Source organism: Bidens hawaiensis, unplaced genomic scaffold (assembly GCF_021521415.1).
Source record: "Bidens hawaiensis isolate Kalapana, Puna unplaced genomic scaffold, B.hawaiensis_p1.1 tig00005307_1, whole genome shotgun sequence".
Taxonomy (NCBI): domain Eukaryota; kingdom Viridiplantae; phylum Streptophyta; class Magnoliopsida; order Asterales; family Asteraceae; genus Bidens; species Bidens hawaiensis.
In genome coordinates, this window is record NW_027491338.1 from 1,188,291 (window position 1) to 1,211,985 (window position 23,695).

The 23,695-nt window shown below is 33.0% G+C and overlaps 2 protein-coding genes across 4 annotated transcripts; both read left to right on the plus strand.

The window, feature by feature from the left end:
* The first annotated feature begins 2,762 nt into the window (after positions 1-2,762).
* Positions 2,763-10,452, plus strand: LOC143629582 (exportin-T-like). 3 transcript variants are annotated; one of them, XM_077098822.1, is made up of 14 exons: positions 2,763-4,533; positions 4,967-5,056; positions 5,123-5,212; positions 5,339-5,443; positions 5,537-5,596; positions 6,105-6,167; positions 6,638-6,733; positions 7,085-7,249; positions 7,335-7,508; positions 8,025-8,081; positions 8,160-8,258; positions 9,787-9,933; positions 10,101-10,264; positions 10,358-10,451. In XM_077098822.1, exons 1-13 carry the CDS (start codon positions 2,800-2,802, stop codon positions 10,188-10,190), a joined length of 2,970 nt encoding a protein of 989 aa, XP_076954937.1. In that variant the 5' UTR covers positions 2,763-2,799; the 3' UTR covers positions 10,191-10,264; positions 10,358-10,451. The 3 variants fall into 3 exon arrangements, with proteins under 3 accessions (XP_076954937.1, XP_076954936.1, XP_076954938.1); XM_077098821.1 differs by having other exon boundaries at positions 8,025-8,258; positions 10,358-10,452; XM_077098823.1 differs by lacking the exons at positions 8,025-8,081; positions 8,160-8,258; positions 9,787-9,933; positions 10,101-10,264; positions 10,358-10,451 and having other exon boundaries at positions 7,085-7,235; positions 7,335-7,472.
* A 10,364-nt stretch (positions 10,453-20,816) lies between these two features.
* On the plus strand, positions 20,817-22,773 carry LOC143629583 (EPD1-interacting receptor-like cytoplasmic serine/threonine-protein kinase). Its single transcript, XM_077098824.1, has 4 exons — positions 20,817-21,267; positions 21,362-21,497; positions 21,592-21,728; positions 21,875-22,773. The coding sequence occupies exons 1-4, from the start codon at positions 20,887-20,889 to the stop codon at positions 22,637-22,639; spliced, it is 1,419 nt and encodes a 472-aa protein (XP_076954939.1). The 5' UTR covers positions 20,817-20,886; the 3' UTR covers positions 22,640-22,773.
* The last annotated feature ends 922 nt before the right edge of the window (positions 22,774-23,695 follow it).

A 23,695-nucleotide genomic window follows, 5' to 3' on the forward strand; every position in this document is an offset into this window, starting at 1 on the left:
TTTAGTGTATACATAAATTCGTATCCTATTTGATCTTGTTTTCCTAATTAACTATGACGGTTAGGCCGCACATGGTAAGAATGATCATAAACGTGATTCAATTCATAGTTTAGATCGATAATTGTGGCTCAAGTAGCCTAAACGGGTCACGTTTTGGGTAAACGGGTCATGGGTTACGAGTCTGGGTAACTGGGTTATAAAGATAATATATTAGAATTTCACTTTAGTCCCTGAAGAATTGTGATGGAAACAAGTAATGATTAAACTTTGTAGTTTGGGTTAAATATGTACTTTTTCCAAAGTTTTATATATATTAAATAAATATAATAATCGAATATAAATCGTATAATATTTTCTCGATAAACGCGAAACTTTTTAGTGATAAATTTCCCGAATTTAAAACGAGTCGGGTTATGGATATAAGTTGTACGTGGAAAACCCGAGTTGTTACACGAATAGTAGCTTAAAGAAAATGATGAAGATGATCAAGAATGTTGGAATTCTTTAGGGAGAAAGTTGGAGAAAACACAAGAGAAAATGTGTTATTTGGTGCGTATTTCAACCAAGGAATACCTTGGTATTTATAGTTGAAAAACCAACTCATTCACCATAACCACATGAGTTGAAACTTCAATTACCATTAACCAAAACTTTAATTTTTTGACCAAATTAAAGAAACCATTAACCAAAACTTTAATCTTTTGACCAAATTAAAGGACATTTTAATGGATTTGACTAATTGATTAACAACCTTGAATAAAATAATTCAAAGTTTTTTTTTTTCACAAAAAATTTTCCAACATAATATATGTTTAGGGTGGTTGGGTACCCCAAGGGTTCGCAACGAGTAGTGGCCAGTTCTGGGTGGGAACATCGTTAAAAGTTGAGTGATTGGGTCATTGGGTAGTTGGGTTCATTCACGAGTTTACGAAGCTGGAGATGAAGTCGGGCAATGAAGGATAGGATTCACAAGTTTCACTATATATGTGATGTTTATCGTATCCATAAGCAAGTTGAGTCGTGTAACATGATCCTAAACAGGTTCGTATTTGAAAAAAAAATAACACAGTTAATTATCGACTCATGTACATTTCATAACTAATCATATCTCATTCTATCATGTCTGACCTGTTTTCAAGAATATATTACATATTGATGACAATAACATAGTCATTAATAACTATAAAATATTACACATTGTGCTTTCCAATGTGGTGTAGTGATAGGAAACCTGGGTTTCTCAATGGAGATCCAGGTTTAATCCACGCAGACAACATTGAGAATGCATGATGATCTTCATGATTCATATAAACTCGGATATAGTCTTGAGATATAATCAATTGTTAACGGAGTAGGGTTACGGTGTGTGTATTGAGTAAGAAGTTAGGCAGCGTAACGAGAGAGAATTAAACAAAATAATCAGACCGTTAATTTATCAATAGGTTACAACCTATATATAGGCGACGACGACTCATTCGTTACGCCATTTGCTAGACATTCCTCTAGCGAATGGGGAGACAAAACTATGTTCATCAGCTATACAATCCATAATGAATGAACCTTTACATTAATTGCAAGCAAGCCCTTAGACTATTACATAATTAAAAAACTAATAAACAAAGAACGGGACGACTAAAGATGTATCAACAAACACTTTGGGGGGCATGGGTGACTCAATGAAGGAAGACTGAGATCTTTGTGATCTTCATTTTGATCATGAGGGCGTCCGGGTTTTACCACCGGTGGGTTTTCTCCGGAACTAGAGATAACTTGATGGTAAAGGTGCATAAAAAACCTGAACCCGAAACCGGACCTGAAAAAAAACCCGGTTTTGGGTTTTTTTATACCGGTTTTACTACCTTAACTCGACCATACCCGCATGATATGGATAGAGTATGCATTTTAGTACCAAAACCCGTAACCGAAACCAAACCTAATTTGTATCCGGTAATACCTGAAAACCGGAACCGGGGCTTTCCAATACCTGAAACCGGGTTTTTCAAATACCCAATTCACACTTGAAATTACCTGAAAAACACCCCATAAAAAGTGTTGCCCCCCTTAAAAAACTCAATCTGTACCAGAAAAATAATACCCCCCCCCGCGCACGCGAATATAGGGTATTTTTAATATCCATAAATAACGTATTCTAATACCCGTTTTACAATACCCAGTTCTATACACGACACGAACCCTATGCATAAGGTATAGCTTTTAGAAACAATACCTGGACCCGAACTATGCCTGAGTATTACCAATACCCGGTATATCCAACCCGATTCTATACCTGGAACCAGTTATTACCCTCCGTTTAAAGATGCTTAAGGGCTTCTTACGCCTATTAAATGCCAGTTGACATGGCAACCTTTTGCCATTGAATCACCCGGTACACCATACTATGCAACTACAGATATGAAAATTTATACATTCCAAGAAATTCGTCAAAACCCAAAATGTCGAAATAATATGGGTTTATGAGTGGCGGTGGATAATGATAATAATAATAATAATAATAATAATAATAATAATAATAATAATAATAATAAAACTATAAAACCCCAAATACCTTTGATTCAGCCCTAAATCTAAATTCATCATAGACAAGTCTCTCTGTACGTACTTATTATTCATCTTCAGTCAATCTAAACCCTAGACGCCGTAATCCATTACTTCTTGTTGTTTCTACTTCTATTATTATTATTCATCTGTCAAACCCTAGGTACTTCAATTCGTTCATGCGTTAGTGCTTATTATTATTATTATTGTTATTGTTATTGTGATTGAACTTATTATCAATCAATGGATGATCTGGAGAAGGCGATACTGATCATCTTCGATGAATCCGGAACTGTAACACCTGAACTCAAATCACAAGCAGCTGCATTCTGCCACCAAATCAATGACAATCCGTCTATCTGCAGCATCTGTATCGACCGATTGTGCTACTCCAACCTTGTTCAGGTTCAGTTCTGGTGCTTGCAATGCCTGCACGACGTCGTTCGTGCTCGCTACTCCGGTTTCAGCACCGACGAGCTGAATTTCATTCGGAAGTCCATGTTTTCGATGGCGTGTTACGAGGCGGTGGATAGTAATGTTAATGCCGTTTCTGTTAAGGTTTTGGATGGACCGCCTTATGTTAAGAATAAACTAGCACAGATATTGGTTACTTTGATTTATTTCGAGTATCCGTTGATTTGGTCTTCGGTTTTTATTGACTTTATTGTGAATTTGAGTAAAGGCGGTGTGGTGATTGATATGTTTTGTCGTGTTTTGAATGCTTTGGATGATGAGTTGATTAGTCAGGACTATCCACGGGTGCCGGAGGAGGGGGTTGTGTCCGGGAAAATTAAGGATGCGATGAGACTGCAGTGTGTTGGACAGATTGTGCATGCATGGTATGAGATTGTGTCGTTGTATAAAAACTCGGATTCTGAACTGTGTGCGTTTGTTTTGGATACGATGCGGAGATACATTTCTTGGATTGAGATTGGTTTGATTGCGAATAATACCTTTCTCCCGTTGTTGTTTGAACTAATGTTGGTAGAAGGATTGCCGGATCAACTTAGATGTGCTGCGTCCGGATGTGTTCTTGCTGTGGTTTCGAAACGGATGGATTCCCAAGCGAAATTAACGTTGCTGCAGAACCTTCAAATGAGTCGGGTTTTTGGGTTGGTAGCCGGTGATGGTGACTCTGAGTTTGTGTCAGGATTATCATCTTTACTTACGGGTTATGCATCTGAGCTTTTAGACTGTGTAAAGCATCTTAACAGTGGAGATCTTAAACGTGCTTCGGTTGATCTATTGAATGAAGTTTTGCCATCTGTTTTTTACATAATGAAGAACTGTGAAATTGACACGACATTTAGTACTGTGCAGTTTCTGTCAGGATACGTTGCCACGATGAAGACCCCTTCTCCGTTGACCGAAAGCCAACTTTTCCATTTGGGTCAGATATTAGAGGTGATCCGAATGCAAATCAGATATGATCCGATCTACCGTGATAATCTTGATGTGTTGGATAAAGTAGGAAAAGAAGAGGAGGATAGGATGGCAGAGCATAGAAAAGACCTGCTTGTGTTGCTACGCAGTGTAGGCCGAGTAGCACCAGATGTGACCCAAATATTTATAAGAAACTCACTCTCAAGTGCTGTGGGGTCCTCTCTTGACATTAATGTTGAAGAAGTTGAGGCTGCTTTGTCTCTATTCTATGCATACGGGGAATCTTTAAGTGAAGAAGCAATGAAAACGGGTAGTGGGATCTTGAGAGAACTTGTCCCAATGCTTTTATCAACCAAGTTTCCTTGCCATTCTAATCGGCTGGTTGCATTGGTGTATCTTGATACAATAACAAGATACATGAAGTTTGTTCTTGAAAATAATCAATATATTCCTTTGGTTTTGGCTGCATTTCTTGATGATCGTGGTATACACCATTCAAAAGTGAAAGTGAGTCGAAGAGCAAGTTATCTCTTTATGAGGGTTGTGAAACTTCTCAAATCAAAGCTTGTCCCTTTCATAGAAACAATTTTGCAGGTATTGAAAATTATGCTTGTTTTTAACTGTAAAGGGATAACGTATGTCGCCACCGAAGTATTCACTTTTATTATTATTTTGTTATTTTTTGTTATATCAAGGCCACTCTTATCTTAAACTACTTTATCAGCCAGTATGTATTTGGATGCCAAATGATGATTAATGCCCTTACATTTTTTTTTGAGAAAGCAACTTTTTTTGATGTTTAACATGTTGACACCTCATGAAAGGTATATTCACATTTTCATAATTTTTAAGGGCATTTTTTTGTTGTTGAAATGGTTTTTAGTAAGAATTTGTATAAAAGTTGAAACCAAATACACACTTGTCGACCATTAAGTAGTTTCAGTGTATGCGTGGCCTAAATGAAATGAAAGCTGTACTTGGTTGGTCTTAATGGTTAATATAAACAATATGGTACATGTTCGTGCAGAGTCTGCATGACACAGTTTCTCAGTTCACAAGTATGGATTCTGCTTCCAAAGAGCTTTCAGGATCTGAAGATGGTAGTCACATTTTTGAGGTAATTTTGGAGGTCCTTATTTTTCCTATCCTGTTCATGCAATTTATTTCTACTTTTTGTTTACAGGCAATTGGTTTGTTAATTGGAATGGAAGATGTGCCACTAGAAAAGCAATCAGAGTATCTGTCATCTCTGCTTACTCCTCTTTGTCAGCAGGTTAAAGCTTTACTCTTACTTATGATACATAAAACCATTTCATGTTATGTGATATTGATGTAGACCAAGTTTTTTTATTTGTACACAATTATAATTGTGAGTATATTCAATGTTGTGATGAACTAGGTTGAGATATTGATCACGAGTGCTAGAATTCAAAACTCAGAAGATTCACCATCAAAAGTTGCCAACATTCAACAAATCATCATGGCCATTAATGCACTGAGCAAGGTGCTAAAGCACACTGTCATTCTCACATGTACTTTAATTTTTCTATTTCTTACTTTTGTGACCTATAACTTAATGCTTACCCCAATATCACAGGGATTCAGTGAGCGCCTTGTAACTGCTAGTCGCCCTGCAATTGGCCTCATGTTCAAGCAGGTTAGTAATCAGGACTACTTGTCGTTTTACACATTACATTTTAATTTTAATACTATTTATTTTGTTGGTATATTGCATTAATTACTTCAACTGGGATTTTAACGCTGTGACTTTTGCATATTTTTGTTGAAATTTTTGTAACCTGTCTCTAAGTAGGGTTAATTGGTCACTACTCACTAATAATATCGCATCTCTCGATTTCACCCCTAAGGAAGTTAAGTAATCGCACATTAGGTACCATATGCTATCAGTGTTTATACATACTGTAATTATATATTTTCTCATGAGGGAAGTTGAAATTTTAATTAAGTATATCTTGGGCGTCTCAACGCTTGCTCTCATCCTACTCTCCCTAGATCCTACCAATAGTTTGCTATGAGTGGGATTTTACTGTGTAAGTGTGTATATCCTATTGTTGATGCACATGATCTAAATAATGGCCAACATTTACTTTTAAGCTGCAACTTCGATAATGTGTTGTTATCTGTACTTTTTTTTTGTGCTACAGACGCTTGATGTGCTTCTACAAATCCTCATAATTTTCCCGAAAGTAGATACCTTGCGCTCTAAGGTACGGTGGAGATATTTTTTTATTTAATTTATTATTTTGTTTTAGAGTAAATTACATGGAATGTTATTTATGGTTTCATGCGAATTACGAATTTAGTTCCTTTTGCATTAGAAATACACCAATGGACCTTACTTTTGAAACTTGTTCCACAAGCAGTCTTTTAGTTGGATGGCTGGTATATAGCTCTTTCAAGCCCATTCATATGCGAGGCACATGTGAAATGGCCATTTTGCTTCACGTGTTTCCCACATCACATGAAGGAGCTATTTTGATGACCATCCAAACAAAGGACAGTTTGTGTTATGAATATCTACAGTAAGGGACTAAGGCTATCAATGTGTTTCTGAAATAGAAAGCACAAAATCCCAAATGTTCATGACCCATAAGGACTTCCAGTCTAATTTCCCTTATGTTGTTTGTACTTTTTTAGTTTGTTCTTATTATCTGATTTCTTGCCTTTTTTTGCTCAGGTTACTGCATTTATCCACAGGATGGTGGAGACTTTAGGATCATCTGTATTTCCTTACCTTCCAAAGGCATTGGAGCAGTTACTTGCTGAAAGTGAGGTATTAATAATGTATTCTTCATTTTCATATTATTGCATGCCATTTCAAGACGCACAAGTGGTGAATTTCATTTTCCTCTTTTCAGAATTCATTTTTTTAGTATATCTTTGATGACTAGCTGAACAATTTTTCTTTTTTTTGAATGCATTAAGGGTAAAATTGGCATTTTTCTAATTTGAATGTGCATATCTTAAAGTGTGTTTTTTTTTTGTTTGTGGACAATTGTTTTGGGAGGGAGGAAGTACTTGGTACTTGGTTGGGTCAATTTATGGTCATGTATAATACGCCGTAAGTACACATGCATGTTCTATGAATGAGGGTTTTGGTTTCTAAAGATAATTTATTATGCAGCCAAAGGAACTCGTCGGATTTCTTGTACTATTAAATCAACTTATATGCAAGTTCAATACTTCCGTTCAAGATATTTTGGAGAATGTATACCCGGTTATAGCTGGCAGGATATTTAGCATTCTGCCAAGGGATACAATTCCATCTGGGCCAGGTAGCAACACCGAGGTACATAAACCAGCTAACAAAATTTCATTGGATATTTGCACTTAACTATATGTAGTAACATGATATGGATATACAATTGCTTTAGGAAATCCGTGAATTACAAGAGCTTCAAAGAACGTTCTATACCTTTCTTCATGTGATGGCAACACATGATTTGTCTTCAGTGTTTCTTTCTCCCAAAAGTCAAGTCTACTTGGATCCAATGATGCAGTTATTGTTGTTCACTTCTTGTAATCACAAGGATCTTGTTGTTAGAAAGGTAAAACTTTATTTCTTTATTTTTTTTTGTGCAAAATGCACAAAATAGAAACAAACCTTACATTCTTTTTTTCTGTTTATTATTGACTAACCACATTTAACTGCCTTTATCTGTAAATTGCTTACTTGGTACTGATTGATGAGATGCCATCCACCACATCGATGCTATATATATAATTATTGTTCTTGTTTCCTTTTTCTAAATTTTTAGCATGAACAAAAGATCTTGGTTTTTTTATAACTAATTAGTAATAAAAGTCACATCCATGTCAAGAGGCATATAACCACAGTTTTTGAAAAATCAAGATGACCTGCTATCAGTTGAAATTGCACCAATCTTTAATAAACTGTCTTAAATCAGTACAGAAAAGCTGGTTAGTTTAGTGACTAATTCAAGTTGGTTGCTAAATTGGGTAAAAGTGCAAAGTCGAAAAGTTTGTTTCTATTTTTCAGGGCTTTGCCTCTTTTTTTGAACCAAACATTCGGATCTGATGAAAATTTGTTTTGATTGTTTTAGGCTTGTGTACAAATATTTATTAGACTGATCAAAGATTGGTGCACCAAGCCAGAAAAGGTAATATATCATCTTTATTTTTCTTCTATGGTGGTGATATTATCATCGTTTCATGCATCTAATATGTCAAGTATGCAGGTACCTGGTTTTCAAACTTTTATAGTAGAAGCTTTTGCAACAAACTGTTGTTTGTACAGTGTGCTCGACAAGTCCTTTGAGTTTCGTGATGCAAATACTGTAAGTTTCATATCGTTTCTTTTTTCAAATTTATATTTTTTTGGTATTTCAGTGGTTTCCATTTTTTAGCCTGAAGAAATATATTGAATTTCTTCTTTCATTTCTTGTATACTTTTTGCATCAAGGAAAAAGGAATTGATAATCAAACTAAACTTGGTTAACCTTGCTTTGATCCAATGAGAAAATATATTGACCTTGTTTGGTTTAGTGAACATATTATTATTGACGACAAAAATAATTAATTCCAATTACCAAAACCTTAATTTTGTTTGTATTTATATACATTATATTTGTCAATGCATGAATAGAGCTATGCGTGGTATCAAGGGCAAAGCTATGTGGGGACCGGGGGTGACCCCGGTCACTGCCGTTTTTTTGGTTAATAGGTAAATTTCGTGATTTTTGTCCGAAAATTTTTATAGGTATTGAGCGTGGTCACCCCCGAGGTGTTTCTCCAAAAAGCTACCAGTCACCATTGAACTTTATTTTTTGTAATATCCTAGTGTTTGATTTTTTTATATATATAAAACCTCATATTTTTATAAACAAATGCTAGTCGAATACTAAAAGCTTTGTTTTTATAAAACTTATTGAAGTGGGCTATTAATTTGTAATAATGATGATACACTTGTTTAAACAACAACAAAAAAAGGGGGATTGTCATTGGGTTAGGGTTTGGAAACCATCTACCATTCATTCGGTTCAGAACTCAAATTCACTGCTTTACCGAGTCACTGTAGACCACCGACCACCACTAAGCACACACCGTCGTCCGCCGTTGTCGGCCACCATCCCAGAGACCAGTAGCCACCACACACAGGACAACGCCTTCGATCTTGGAGACACCACACACGCCGCAACATCGAGTAACCGCACCCTTCCTCTCGCATTATCATGAATATTTTATGTCTTTGTTGGTTAAAAAATCATCTAGTTTTTATTATTATTATTATTTATTATAAGAACAATCATTTGTATGAATGAAGAAAAATTATATATTTAGATATCATATTGTTTGACCCGACCCAACCCAGATCGGCCACCCGAACCGAATCACCACCCGACTTGAACTGAAAATTTTTAGGCCCGTGACTTCGGTCACCGCTATGACTAAGCTCAAGCTTCGCCACTGCGTGGTATGTACACACATATTTGTAGACTTAATTTTACACGCTATTCTGAATGTTACATATATAGTGGTTGGTTCAAATGAGAATCGCTAAATATTTAGGATGCATTTTATTCAGCGGTGAATACATGGTATCAGCTAGTGACTACTAAGTACACTAGAATTTTTAATGGTGCTTCAAATAATGTATTTTTGCGGCAAATGTTTTTTAAATTTCTAAATATTTGGTGGTTCTCAATTTAATCCACCACATGCAACAAAGCTAAACATCGAGTACAGGACACATGACCATTGTATACTAAATTTGATTCTTGGGGTTGTGCAACATGCAAGTCTCGTGCAAACTATCTCACCGTATTGGCAAGCAATGAAGTATTGTAATATTGTGGATGATTGCAGGTTTCTTTGTTTGGAGAAATTGTGCTTGCTCAGAAGGTGATGTATGAGAAACTCGGAAATGATTTCTTCATTAATTTCGTGTCAAAAGGTTTTCTCGCTGCACATTGCCCTCAAAATGTTAAAGAGGAATACTGTCAGAAATTGCAGGTACATAAATTTCATCTTAGATTCTTCTATACTTCTCCAGGACAGTGATTCTGTAATATCAATTTGACTGGACTTTTACATGTTCCTATATTTGCTTTTAAGGATTAGCCGATTAGGTTCTTATCTATCTCATGATTCTTAATATGGGTTTGGATGATGTTTTCCAGGGAAATGATATGAAATCGCTGAAGTCGTTCTACCAGTCTCTTATCGAGAATTTGAGAAGACAACAGAATGGAAACCTTGTTTTCAGATAGCATTACCGACATTTGAAATTGATCACCAATGGTTCATGTGTTTTTTCTATTTTTGAGGGTTTTGTTCTCAAGAGGTCGGTTTTCATATTTTTTTCTATTTGTAAAATTTGTATCACGGTTCTTCATCCAAACCGATGCATTATTTTTTCAATTGCTAATTTTTGCAGGGTTTTGCTCTGTATATAACACTTATCTTGCTCTTCCATCACAGTGAGGTAAGTATAGTGAGAAACCATTAATTTAGATTGGTGTTTGGGATTGCGTTTACACTTATTTTGTCCATTTTTGGTGTTTGGATGTAGGCAATCTGTCTATTTTCTGTCAAATAGTCAAAATATTGGCTAATCAGTGATTTATTCATTCTGATTATTTCAGGATGAAATAGTCGGTTTTTTACATCCCTTTTAGAGACGACTATTTTGATTCCGGTTATTTCATCTAAAAAAATATAATTCCAAACACCCCCTGTATTTGTTCCAATTTCTGTTAACAATCCCTGTATTTGTTCCAAGTTCTGTTAAACAGCTGATCGGATATTTTATAAAAGACTTTGCTTACTTTTGGCCAGCAGGTGTAAATTTTCAGCAGTTTGTCCGTCCCAACAAATCCAAAGATCAGAAGTTTGTGGTACGATTGGTCATCTATGTTTTCCTAGATTAATCTGTTTTGTTAATTGCAAACCGTGTTATGTTCTCAAATCCTTTTTAATGGAGTTGAGGGTGATTAAAATTTTGGGAACAAAGCAATTTTTTTACTGTTTTACCCCCTCGTGTGCACAATCGAGTCAACGCGCTTAGGATCTTCTAGAATGTTATTTTTGTTGCTAATGTGAATGCTTGGTTTTTTTTTCTTGGAATGAGTTTTCTGGTTGTATTCATGAGCCATGCAGATTAAGAAGATTCTAGATATTTTTTAATAAGTTTTTTGAAGTTTCAGATAACGTCACTAATAGCGACAATAGTTGATTTTAGTGGCTGAGCAATAGCTGTCAATAACAATTAGCGGTAAATAGCGACATGCTACCTGTATATTACGTAGCAATAGTGATGAAATAACGCCCTCATGTTTACCCAAAAGAAACACTTGAGAAAAACCAAACCTATGATCAAGTTCATACTTCATAAAAGAAAGCACTAAACCTGGAATCAAGGTATTAGTTGTTGGAGATTGGTGGGAAAAAAATCTGAAAAATAAAAATTGCTACTGTCTATATGGAGATTGGTATGGTAATGAACGTAACTGAAGCTGACCATATTTGCGTCGGCTCGTTGCCGAAACGCCTGGGTGGGTTTTGCTGACCTGCGTCGGCTCTTTGCTGAAACGCCTGGGTTGGTTTTGCTGACCGAATAAATGTATTAAACACGTTATTTCAGCTATAAGAGTATTCTATGCGTTTTACTAATTTAATTTCCAGTTTAGTATCAGTATCGTAACGAAGCTACTGGATAAAAGATACTTTGTGTGGCTTTGATCATAAGATGCGTGTTTTTTTCTTTTTATTATAAGTTATACAAGTGTCACTATTGGTTTTTCCGTTGATATATCTCGGTATCGTAAGAGCATAACCCCCACCAACCGAATGCACATTAATGCATTGTCGCAATACAATGGACACAAACATAGTTTATATTTCAAAAAAAAAAAAAAACTGGATTCATTTTGGTCGCTAAACATCACATAGCATGGAACTGCCGCTTCACTATGTAGCGCGCTATAGCGACTGCTATTGACAGCTACGGGTTGAGCTAGCTTCATGTATCGAGAGTCAAATTAATAAAAAATGTAAGTCTAACATGTGACATGCGTTTAGAAGTTGTGTACTAACTAAGAAGACGAATGTTATTATTGTTATTGCGTAGAACCTAATATTTGCTGAAAATAAAGATAATTAGGATGCATCTGTATTTGCATTGTAAGTTTGTAAGCACACAATGCATGTACTTAGAATGGCTCTTTAAGGTGAAGCATTCAATGTATATGCATGCTATAGATAGCAAATTCTAAGTAAACAAGTTGGTGAAGATAATATGCTCACACAATCTAATCATTAAAACTGAAACCAGTACAATAATAATATCATCTTCGGAGACTGAATGTGGGAACATAAGAAGCCAAAATGTTGGGCGCCACACGACCACGTCAACCACCATGCAATGTCTTTTGTTTGATTGAGGTATGCATGCGTTGACCTCATTTTGTTTCATCCTTAAATTAATGTAACAAGTCTTCTAGATATTGTCTGAACTAAAGAGTATTATTATTTTAGAATGTGTATAATTTTCTTAATGAGTAAGCTACAATGTTTTACAAATTTTGTTTACTCATTTGTATGTCACATAAGTTAAGAAAAAAGTTAATGAATGATACAAACACTTGATAATTATAAGTATTAAGTAAAAGCAGTTTTAAAACAAGTTCAAAGCGATAGACACTGAAGTTAATTTCCATATAATATATGTTGAATAAACAAAATAAAAGGATTATGAAGTTGAAAAATGTTGTATTGCTTATATTGATTAGATCAAGTATACTAGAATAGAGCCCCATGCTAGAAGGAGCATTCAGCACCAAAACACATAGGGCGTGAGGGGGCTTGGGCGTCATCGATTTAACAGTGCGAGGGACATGGGTGTGGGGCTAGACTCTATTCTAACCAGTCAAACCGTCAAACTCATAATTTTATTAAAAAAAGATTAAAAAATAATCATGTTTTAGTTAAATGACAAAATCATTATGTGATTTAAATAAAAAAGTTTGTGAAAGCTCTCAAGCCTATGTGTAAGTGACGTGACAATTATTTTTCACTTTTTAATTAAATAACTATACATGGTCTTATTTTATTATGGAATGGTATGATGTAAATAATGGATTTTAAAATCGGCTTATACGTTTTGTTAACATTCTCTTAAAAAGAAAATTAACATATCATAACGTTACAATCATAGATAGAACTTACATTACTTATATAGTTATATTGTTGTAATTTGATTACCACCACCACCACTCACTATTGTTGCTACACCACAACCATCCCACCCGAATCCAATTTAACTTGAACTTATTTAAGTTATTTTGGAATGTTACCTACCTCGAACTACATGTTTTGCCATAATATAAAGTTATCTTAATATAAAATATAAGACGCTAGAATGTTAAATTCAAATCAAGGTGGCTGCTATAACGCGGTGTGTGACATGAAGTGATGATAGTGAACTTTGTCCATCATCATATTCATCAATAATTAATAATCCCAATCCCGAGAACTTGTATTATTCAATAGTCTATATTCGTACTTATTAAAACTATATAACAAACAAAAAGGACGCGTTTTATAGAAGTAACCAAGCCTCTATTTTCAATTAATATTATATTTTCTTTCGTCAAACAACTAATTTTTAATAGTTATGTTAAACTAAATTACTAAAGTGATACGTATATTCATTTTAACTCTTAAGTAAATTACAAATTTAGTCATAATCTTGAACTAGTTGAGTAGTTTCATAACTCGTAAGTGGGTAGTTTTAAATCCCATATGACATGGGGCTGTTTTTCGAAACATTTTCATAGAGTATGACTCGGTTTAACATCTACACAATATTTTGTTTTTTCTTCGGCTTCATTTAATATGCAATTTAGTTTTTTTTAATAGGGAAAATCTCATAGAATAGTAACCAACTTTCAAAAGTGTTCCAATTAGGTCACTAATGCATATTTTTCCTAAATCGGGTCACTAAATCTTCAAATCAAGTCTCACTGATTTTTGTGTACGTCAAGAAAGAAATGGATGATAAGATGTGGGTGTCAGAATTTGCAATATATATAGTTAAATTTAAAAATTTTAAAAAAACGTTAATTATATTAAAATTTAAAAATAAAAAATAAAATTCACGTCGCCACTCAACATCAACTTCAAAAAAAAGATAAAAAGATTTCCTATGTGAATCAGAAAAGAAATTGGCTAAAAAAACATGTTAAAACTTTTAATTTAATCAAACACGAAAGGTGAGTGATCTACTTGGAACACTTTTTAAAGTTAAGTGACCTAATTGGAACACTTTTGAAAGTTGGTTACTATTCTATGAAGTTGCCCCCTTTTAATAACATGCAATATGTTACACTGTTCAAAATTCCAAATAAGGTTGTTTTCTTTTTTGTTATATTTCGATAAAAATTATGCTGAAACCGAGTTGTATAAAAAGTAACGTATATTTTTTTATTAACAGAAAAAAATAACATCTATACTCTCTAATAAAACTTACCATGTTTTGCCACTTGTCACTCCCACATTAATCCTCCCAATTTAAAATCAACTAAATCTCTAAAATCCTTCATTACCATTTATTTAATTAATAACTATTAAACACTCATTTGAAGGATGCAAATAACTGAATAAATATCTAGATTGTTTTAAACACTATTTTACAACGATTGTTTGTTAACATGTATGATAAGTTATTTTTTTTTCTTGGTATTTCGCTTAATAATTAAATTTTTTTTTCATCAATTACCTGTGTAATATACGGGTCTCAAGCTAATAAATAAATAAATACTTTAGCAAATTAGCAATATGTACCTACGTTTAATTATTCTCATATTTAGAAAAATAGTCGCTCCATCTAATCACCATCCGTACATGTTTGTGGAATGCGTCTTTCTCCCTAGAAAAACCAAAAGCACAAGGACCATAGAAATTGCCAGCTGTGTGTCGCAGGATATGATATTCTAGACTTCTTGCTATTACCATTAGATAAGGTTCGGGTCGGTTTGGTTAGTAGTCTCAATCAAATTAATCGGTTTTTAATTCTGTTTATTTGGTTAATTTTATTTTTTTTAATTTTAGATTCGGTTGGGTTAATTTCGGTTAATAATAAAAACCAAATTTGAACTAAAATTTACATAGAAATACATAAAATGAATGGAGATATACATATATGAAATGAAATGTATAAACACATGAAATATATGAAATAAAAGTTGAAAATATGAATAGTTTGGTTCAGTTAATTTCGGTTAACCGATGGTATAAAAATATCAGATAGCCGATTTTCGGTTAATTTTTGCTTAGTTTCGTCGATTTTTGGTTTAGTTTGGTTATTGCTTACCCATATTATTAATGCAAATCTTTTAACTTGCAAAAATATGAAACATGCTGTTAAATTGTTTTAACAAAGCAGTCGCTCTTTTTCTTACATCTTCGTTTTATAACTTAAGTATGATGTCATTAAGGACTCATATAACAATATTTAAACATGTAAATGTGACATTAAGGACTCATATAACAATAAAAATATAAGATTTTTCTAACAATTTGCTTGTGTATCACCATATGTCATTAGGGGTGGCTCTAGGCCTGTAAACGAACTGAACGCTCGGTGAACTATTCGTGAACCGTTCGGCGGAAAGTTCGTTTATGTTTGTTTATTTAATAAATGAACGAACATGAACAAAAAACGTGTGTTCGTTTAATTAAACGAACGAACATGAACACATGTTTCGTTCGTTCATTTATGTTCATGAATGTTCGTTTATGTTCGTTTATTTATGTTCATTTATGTCTGTTTATTTATGCTCGTTTATGTATTAATAGAAAATAATTCAATATCATCTAGATAGGTCATCTGTTTAAATGCTTTATGTTTGTTAATTTGTGTTCATTTAGGTGTTTTCATTTAAGTTCGTTTATGTTTGTGTTAGTTTACATTTGTTCATGTATGTTTGTTTATCTTTGTTCAGTTATGTTCGTTTAGATTTTAAACAAACGAACACAAATGTCCCTTTTTAAATAAATGAACATAAACATAAATATTTGTTCAATTAAGTGTCTGTGTTCTTTTAAAGTTAATGAAAGAACATGAACATGTCATTTTTCGTGTTCATTTGATTCGTTTACAGACTTTCATTATTCACACTAATGAATACATCAGTCTCAATCTCTAGGCTTTGCCGATTTTATTTGTGTTCGTTTGTGTTCGTGAACCGTTCATGAACACATTAATTTCCTTAATGAACGAACACGAACATAAAATCTCGTTCAGTAAATGTTTGTGAACACATTATTTTCTTAACGAACAAACATGAACAAGGCCTTGTTCGTGTTCGTTCGGTTCGTTTACAGCCCTATTTGACTCAATCATTTTGAAGACGTAAAATGAACTTAAAAATATGTGGCAGAACTAAAACTGGGTATTTTCTATTTAATGAAAAAAATAGAAGTATCATGAAAGAGAATGAGAGATGTGGTAAAGATAATATATCATACATGAAGGATGAGCATGGATGTTGTAACACTCGTGTTTTAAAACTCGATAAAGTATTTGGGTTTATATATAATAGAAAAATTAAAAATAATGTTGATGATCAAATGTGTTATCTTTGAGTAAACAGGAAGAATCGAATGCATGATTTCTCAACCCTAGTGACCTAAACAAAAATACGGACATACTATTTAATGTCCTCAACGAGCTATCGAACCAAATTTAATATTAAGTGGAACGAAGATGATCGAGTAGGTCAGTGGCTCGTCAATAATTTAAATGATAGTTCAAAATAATAAAAAATGAAAAAATGATGGCATTTTGAAAAAGAATAAAGGCAAAGGGATAGACTTAAAAGGTTCAAGACTTTATGAGATCATGACTATGGTTACTTCCAGGATCCTTCTTTACCAATTTTATTTTCAAATTTAATTCTTATGTTAGATTATTATCAAGATAATACTTTAGATTGCTAGGAACATTGTGTTCATTTCCCATACGAGTGTTGTTGAAAAAGATAAATGCTAAATGTACTTTTTTATTCTAAAGAATAAGCCCATAATTGCTAAAAGTAGAGTGAGCACGTGCTTGTATGTTAAATACACCATTCAAATTAACGATTTATGGTGTATACAAATAAAAACGTAAGATAATCTTGCATGATCTAATGATTTAATTTTAAAAATTCCACCAATTTATAATAACTCTTCAAACCGAATGAATCATAGGTAAATCAAATTCAGTTTTTCAATTTCATAAATTCAATCTCACTATGTAATTAGAACGACAACAGATCGAAGAATACTTTAGATCGTATTCCTCGTCCATGATTGTCACTCTCTTTCCTATCTTGTCCCAACTGTGGATTGGTGGTCCCAAAAGAAGATTCATGGAATTTTCTCTTTCTGTAAGTAAAGTTAACACAAATTAGAAAAACTTAATGAAGATCATAAGACCGACCTGCTTAATAGCTCAAATAAACTCTTATCATCAAAGGTTTAACAATTAGAATATTGGCTTATAATACAACATGTTGAGTATTGAAATCGTGCACCATCAAAATAAAGACTCAACTTTCACGTCTGGATGCTATGAATGTTCAAATGACATATATGGATCTCAAATATAGATAAAAAAAACTCGTTCAAAAACAACTCGTAAATAAACATGTCAAACGAAGTTGACCAGTTTAAACATGGAGCAAAGGCGAGCTCACACAGTCGCATGCTAGCTCGTTGGTTTGACTAACTAAAGTTAATTAATCCATATAAAAATCCAAACTTATATAGACTAAAAATGCTTACTCGTTACTAATTACTATAAGAACAAACTACGTGAGTCATAGCTTAAAAATTTTTGGTTCAAGGATTCCTCGTCACTTTCCTCCGTCAAACAGAGTTCGGATGCTTGGTTTTAATCAGATATGAGTTTCTTTTGTTATCCATATATGCAGCCCTTGTTTCGTAAGCAAGCAAACAAATAATCCCATAAAACAAAAAATTGATATTATGTCATGATTATATTAAGGGGTTATGTTCAAATAAGAAGTTTGATTTTCCTAAAAAGGCTAGGAAAGAGGGTATTTTAGTCTAATACTTTAATATCAAAATCCACTTACATTAATTTTAAAAACCCACTTACATAAAACTCAATTACATCTTCACTCATCTCTTACAACCATCACCACTCCACCGCCCACCGCCACCACCTCGCCGGAAAAGTCCCAAAAAACATAATGGAAAAATACGCTATGAAAAAAAAACACAATGATAAAAACACAATAAAAAACACAATTGTATGACACAAAGTAAATAACACAATGAAAAAAAAACACAATGAAAAATACTATTGTATAACATAATTTTGTAAAACACAATTTGGTAAAACACAATTTGTAGAGAACCCACTAATTTTTTTTTAATTTTTATATTACAATATGGTACTCATATAAAAGATAAAAGACACTCGTTATTATGGTGAATTTGTTTTTCAATAAAAACGTCGTAAAAAAAAGTTATGGACGTTTTAAAATGATGGGAGAATTTGGCATGTGTGTTGCATGTGGAGAGAGAAAATCAACAAATGTGTTATCCTTTTATGCCATTTACCTTGTGTTCACACTTGATTTCTCTTTAAACTAATCTAAACCATCCATATTCAAAATCAATGGACAAATTACTTCTTATCCTTCATACAAAAACTATACTTCCTATTATAACCTAACCCTATATTATAGATAGTAATAGTAATAATGATTATAGATAGTTATTAAGCTATTTAATTTAGAAAAAAAAGAAACATAGAAAAAAGGGAAATTTTTCAAAATAGGCATTTATGAAAACAAATTTATAGTTTTAGGTATTATTTGAAAAAAATTCTAGAAATAGGTATCATAAACTAGTCGTGACGAGTAGTTTGTAGAATCCAATTAGAACTTGCCACATGTCCTAAACTAACCATAACGAACCCATTCACTAATCATTTACTCGTCATGACTAAATAAGTTTCATGGCTCGTAGTCAACGCCCACAAGTCATTCATAAGTCTTTTAGTCGCGACGACTAGTTTACCTGGTTTACATTCCCTACACGAGTAGTTTATCAGTAGTTAACTCGTCGCGACTAGTTTAACCTTATAATTGAGTCGCGATGAATTAACTACTAATAAACTACTCGTGCAGGAAATGTAAACCGGGTAAACTAGTCGTCGCGACTAAAAGACTTATGAATTACTTATGGGCGTTGATTGCGAGGCATGGAACTTATTTAGTCGTAACGAGTAAATGATTAGTGAACGTGCTCGTTAATGTTACTTTAAAGGCGCGTAGCAAGTTTTAATTAGTTATACAAACTACTTGTCATGACTTGTTTATAATACCTATTTCTAGAATTTTTTGCAAATAATATCTAAAACTAGAAACTTGTTTTCATAAATGCTTATTTTAGAAATTTTCTGAAAAAAAAAACAAGCATCTACGTTAATTCATTGGCTTTGGAGTCGTTTTGTACAATGTCACACATGGAATATATTTTCAAACAAAATGTTTTATATTCATTATAATAATTATAAAACCAACAAAATAAGTTGCATAAATTTTCAATATTAGACGTGTCAATGGGGCCCATGTCCTCTTCGGGCCAAAGTTTTGTTGACTATTTTATTTTGATAGCTCTTGTACAAGTTGTCAAAGTCAAGTGAAGGGCCCACCCACCAATTTATCTACACATAATATTCTAACTCGAAATCATCAATTGATAAGAATACAAAAAAACATTTAACTATTTTTTTTATATTAAAAGTAATTTTAACTTTTACTCATTCTATACTTTGATAAACTATATCTTTTACTTAAATTATTATAAAAAATTGTTTTGGAATAAAGTACAACAAAAATCTGGAAAATAATTTTCACGAATGTTTGGATTATTACTTATTAAAAGTTAAAAGCTATTTATATGCTGGGGTGAGATCCGATACAAAATACAAATAGATATTAATATAAGAATCACATAATTAACTAAAATAATTATGCTAACAAGAGTAATTCATATTACATTATAGTATTCTTTTTAAAGTAAAATGATTACTATAATGCTACAATAAAATGAAGTACCGTAATAATAAATGTTCTAATTCAAAAACTATAACGTAATAACAAATATTCTAATGCTAATGTAATTATCCTACTAATTAATGTATTTCTCATATTAAAAACTATTTGCATTTGATCCAGACATTTATACGTAACAATGAACTTTATGAGCGTAAAAGTTAGTTATCTAAATTATTTTTCTATATACTCCTTGTAATCTACCAAAACTATGCATTCTAATAACAAATAACTAAACCCAAACACAATTAAACGTGTAATCAAACCATGAGAAGCCCTATAAAAACAAATCCAATGACGGTTGAGTGTTTGGCACAAAATATAATATTTTATTTAAAAAAAATAAAAAAAATACTGCTTCAATGTCTCCATCCTTCTAGATAAATACTTTACCTAGATCAAAAATTCCAAAGCCAAAAGCAAAGCCCTTTAAAACTTGTACTTTATTCTTCAATAGTTGTATCTTACTCTGGAAATATACAAAATCTACATGCATAATTAATTAATTATAACAATATATTAATATTAAATATACATTAATATAATATATTAATATTAAGGTGTTAAGCCTGAAAAAATAATAAGTAGTTAGTTAGCCTTTAGACTTTTTTATTTTTATTTATTTATTTATTTTTTGTGCCAAGAATCTTCCATACCATAACCAAAACCATGCTACCACCAACTTTTATCTTCTTCTTATTCAAATCATTTGTTGGTTCACCCCTAAACTTGACCAGATTAACCCCACACATGAACCACTTTGCACCTACATATACTCACAACCAACACCTTCATTTGTAACATATTTGACACATTCTTCTACTTCTCTCATATGGCTCCCAAAAAAACAAGTACATGGCAAGACATTCTGTTTGGTTGTTTCACAAACAAGACACCAACTTTTGACCCTCAAACTCTTGTTCCTAAATCCGGTTTGTCGCAAAGGTTATCGATATCTGATGTTAGTTCATCACTTTCGGGCGTTAACGGTCTTTCGAATTCGATTGTTGGGTGGAACCTTCATGAGTTTACTTTTGCTGAGCTTAGTATGATCACACATGAGTTTGCTCCTAGTAACTACCTTGGTGAAGGCGGGTTCGGGACCGTTCATAAAGGGTTTATTGATGATAAGCTTAGACCAGGACTAGAGGCGCAACCTGTTGCAGTTAAGTTGTTGGATTTGGATGGTGGTCAAGGTCACAATGAATGGCTTGTAAGTAGTAACCGCTTGCAATAACCAAAAATTTAATTTTTTTTTTGTTAATTTAATTTACTTATATTTAATATATGGTTTTTTTTATTAATAGGCTGAAGTGACCTTTTTGGGGCAATTGAGGCATCCACACCTTGTGAAGTTAATTGGTTATTGTTGTGAAGACAAAAACAGGCTTCTTGTTTATGAATATATGGCAAGGGGCAATTTGGAGAATCAACTATTTAGAAGTAATTTGTTATTATTTTCTTATTTTCTTGAATTTTTAAATTTTGCATAATAAAAGATTAAAATTGATCGTGGTTTTTAATTTTGTGGATTCAGGATATTCAATATCTTTGCCATGGCTGACCAGGATTAAAATAGCACTTGGTGCTGCAAAAGGACTAGCCTTTCTTCATGGGGAGGAGAAACCTGTTATTTATCGTGATTTCAAAACTTCGAATATTCTACTGGGATCGGTAAGTCTCTTTGTTATAACTAATTAATGCGTTAGTTATGATTACAAAAATTTATAAAAAAAATAATTTAAGAGTTTATTTGTTTTGTTTTTTTGTGCACTTTTAAGTATGTTTTACTAAATGTTATGAAATTGTTTTATAAACAGGATTATACGGCAAAACTATCTGATTTTGGGTTAGCAAAAGACGGCCCTGAAGGAGACGAGACACATGTCAGTACACGAGTGATGGGAACACACGGTTATGCTGCCCCTGAATATGTCATGACGGGTCATCTGACAACCATGAGTGATGTTTATAGTTTTGGGGTCGTTCTACTAGAGTTACTAACCGGAAGAAGATCAATGGACAAAAAACGACCAAGTAGAGAACAATGCTTAGTGGAATGGGCTAGACCGCTTTTGAAAGATTCAAACAACCTTGTCCGGATGATGGACCCTAAGCTAGACGGTCAGTACCCTATCTTAGGGGCGAAAAGAGCCGCGGTTCTTGCTAGCCGGTGTTTGAGCCATCACCCAAAATGTAGACCAACCATGAATGAAGTGGTTAAGGTCTTGGAACATGTTTTGGAACTAGATGATTTTCCAGTTGATACATTTGTTTATATTGCTCCTAAAGAAGTACAAAACGTTGAAGAAAAGGATGATGGACAAGAGAAAAAACAACATAATGACGAAAAGGATAGGGGCGCTGACGAGGTGGAGTTGATGGTGGTGACGGTGGCGGTTGAGAAGAAGGAAAGTAGCCGCAAACGGGACCATGAAAGGAAAGGTCATAGACATAAACATAGGATTAGATCGATGAGGTCTCGAGCAGTATATTCCGATACAGCTTTGTATAAAAACTTTAAAAAGGGTACCAATTCTCCATTGGTACCACAATCCAAACAAAATGGGGTGAGAGTTTGTTAAAATGTTGATTTTATTTAGGCTAGTTTTCTGCTTTGTTTACATGTATTTTGAAAACTTGAAGCTTGAGAGGTTTATTTGATCTCTTGTATCAATGTTTAGTAGCAATTCATCTTCAAAGGAAGATTTGTATCTTAAATTTTTGTGCAAAATATTTAATAAATCATAGAAAAAAATTAAGGAAGTTAATGAAATTATTTATATTTATTTTATTTAAAAATACACATAGTATCTGCTTAAATAATCATATCACAAGATATTAAGAATTGCAATTTTTATTCCAAGTATTTGTTTCATTCTTGATATTCAATAATGTGAATTCAAAGCAATGCATCCAAAAAGAAGACCTTTTGGAAATAAGGACTTAAGAGATTAAATGGTTTCATACAATTTGGTTTTCATCAGCTGGTCAATTCCAAATGAATCTTCATAGCAATTGCAAATGCCACACAGAAGCATTATTGATAAAACTTGTACAAGATCCATATGCTTTTACATATTATTATTTGAAAATAGATATGAAAACAACTAATGGCTTTCATCCACTAATAGATATTTGAATACCATTAGCTAATTATCAAACTTACGATACTGAGTCAAATATGATCCATTCGATTCGTATAAAACTTAACGCGCTAAGCAAAACGAGCTAAGATATATTGTTTTCCTTTTTTTTGTATCCCAACTTGTCTCACATGTATGATATACAACAATTCTTCAATGCAAATGGGACAAAGGTTTCACATAATACCCAAAAAAAAAAAGAAGCAATAAACATAAGCTTTACATTAAGATTTAAGTTGCTTCTTAAACAAGCCTACACCAAACTCAAAAGATGTCTAGAAGTTGGAAGCAAAAGTCAACATTCAAAGTCACCTGAGAACAAGGCTTAATAGTTTAAAATTTAAATAAAAGGTTGCATTTAAATAATATGATGAATAAAAAATATCAACTAAAGCAAATGAAATAGAACCAAGAGCATGGGCATCAAGATACATGCAGTTTCTTATGTACTAAACAATTAGTACAGAAAAATACAAGTATACTGTCATAATCATA

Coding starts and splice junctions, on each gene's coding strand:
- LOC143629583 (XM_077098824.1), top strand. CDS start 20,887: ATGGCTCCCAAAAAAACAAGTACATGGCAAGACATTCTGTTTGGTTGT. Junction 21,498..21,591: donor GGAGAATCAACTATTTAGAA/GTAATTTGTTAT, acceptor TTGTGGATTCAG/GATATTCAATATCTTTGCCA. Junction 21,729..21,874: donor CGAATATTCTACTGGGATCG/GTAAGTCTCTTT, acceptor TTTTATAAACAG/GATTATACGGCAAAACTATC.
- LOC143629582 (XM_077098821.1), top strand. CDS start 2,800: ATGGATGATCTGGAGAAGGCGATACTGATCATCTTCGATGAATCCGGA. Junction 5,597..6,104: donor TTGGCCTCATGTTCAAGCAG/GTTAGTAATCAG, acceptor TTTGTGCTACAG/ACGCTTGATGTGCTTCTACA. Junction 7,250..7,334: donor GGCCAGGTAGCAACACCGAG/GTACATAAACCA, acceptor CAATTGCTTTAG/GAAATCCGTGAATTACAAGA.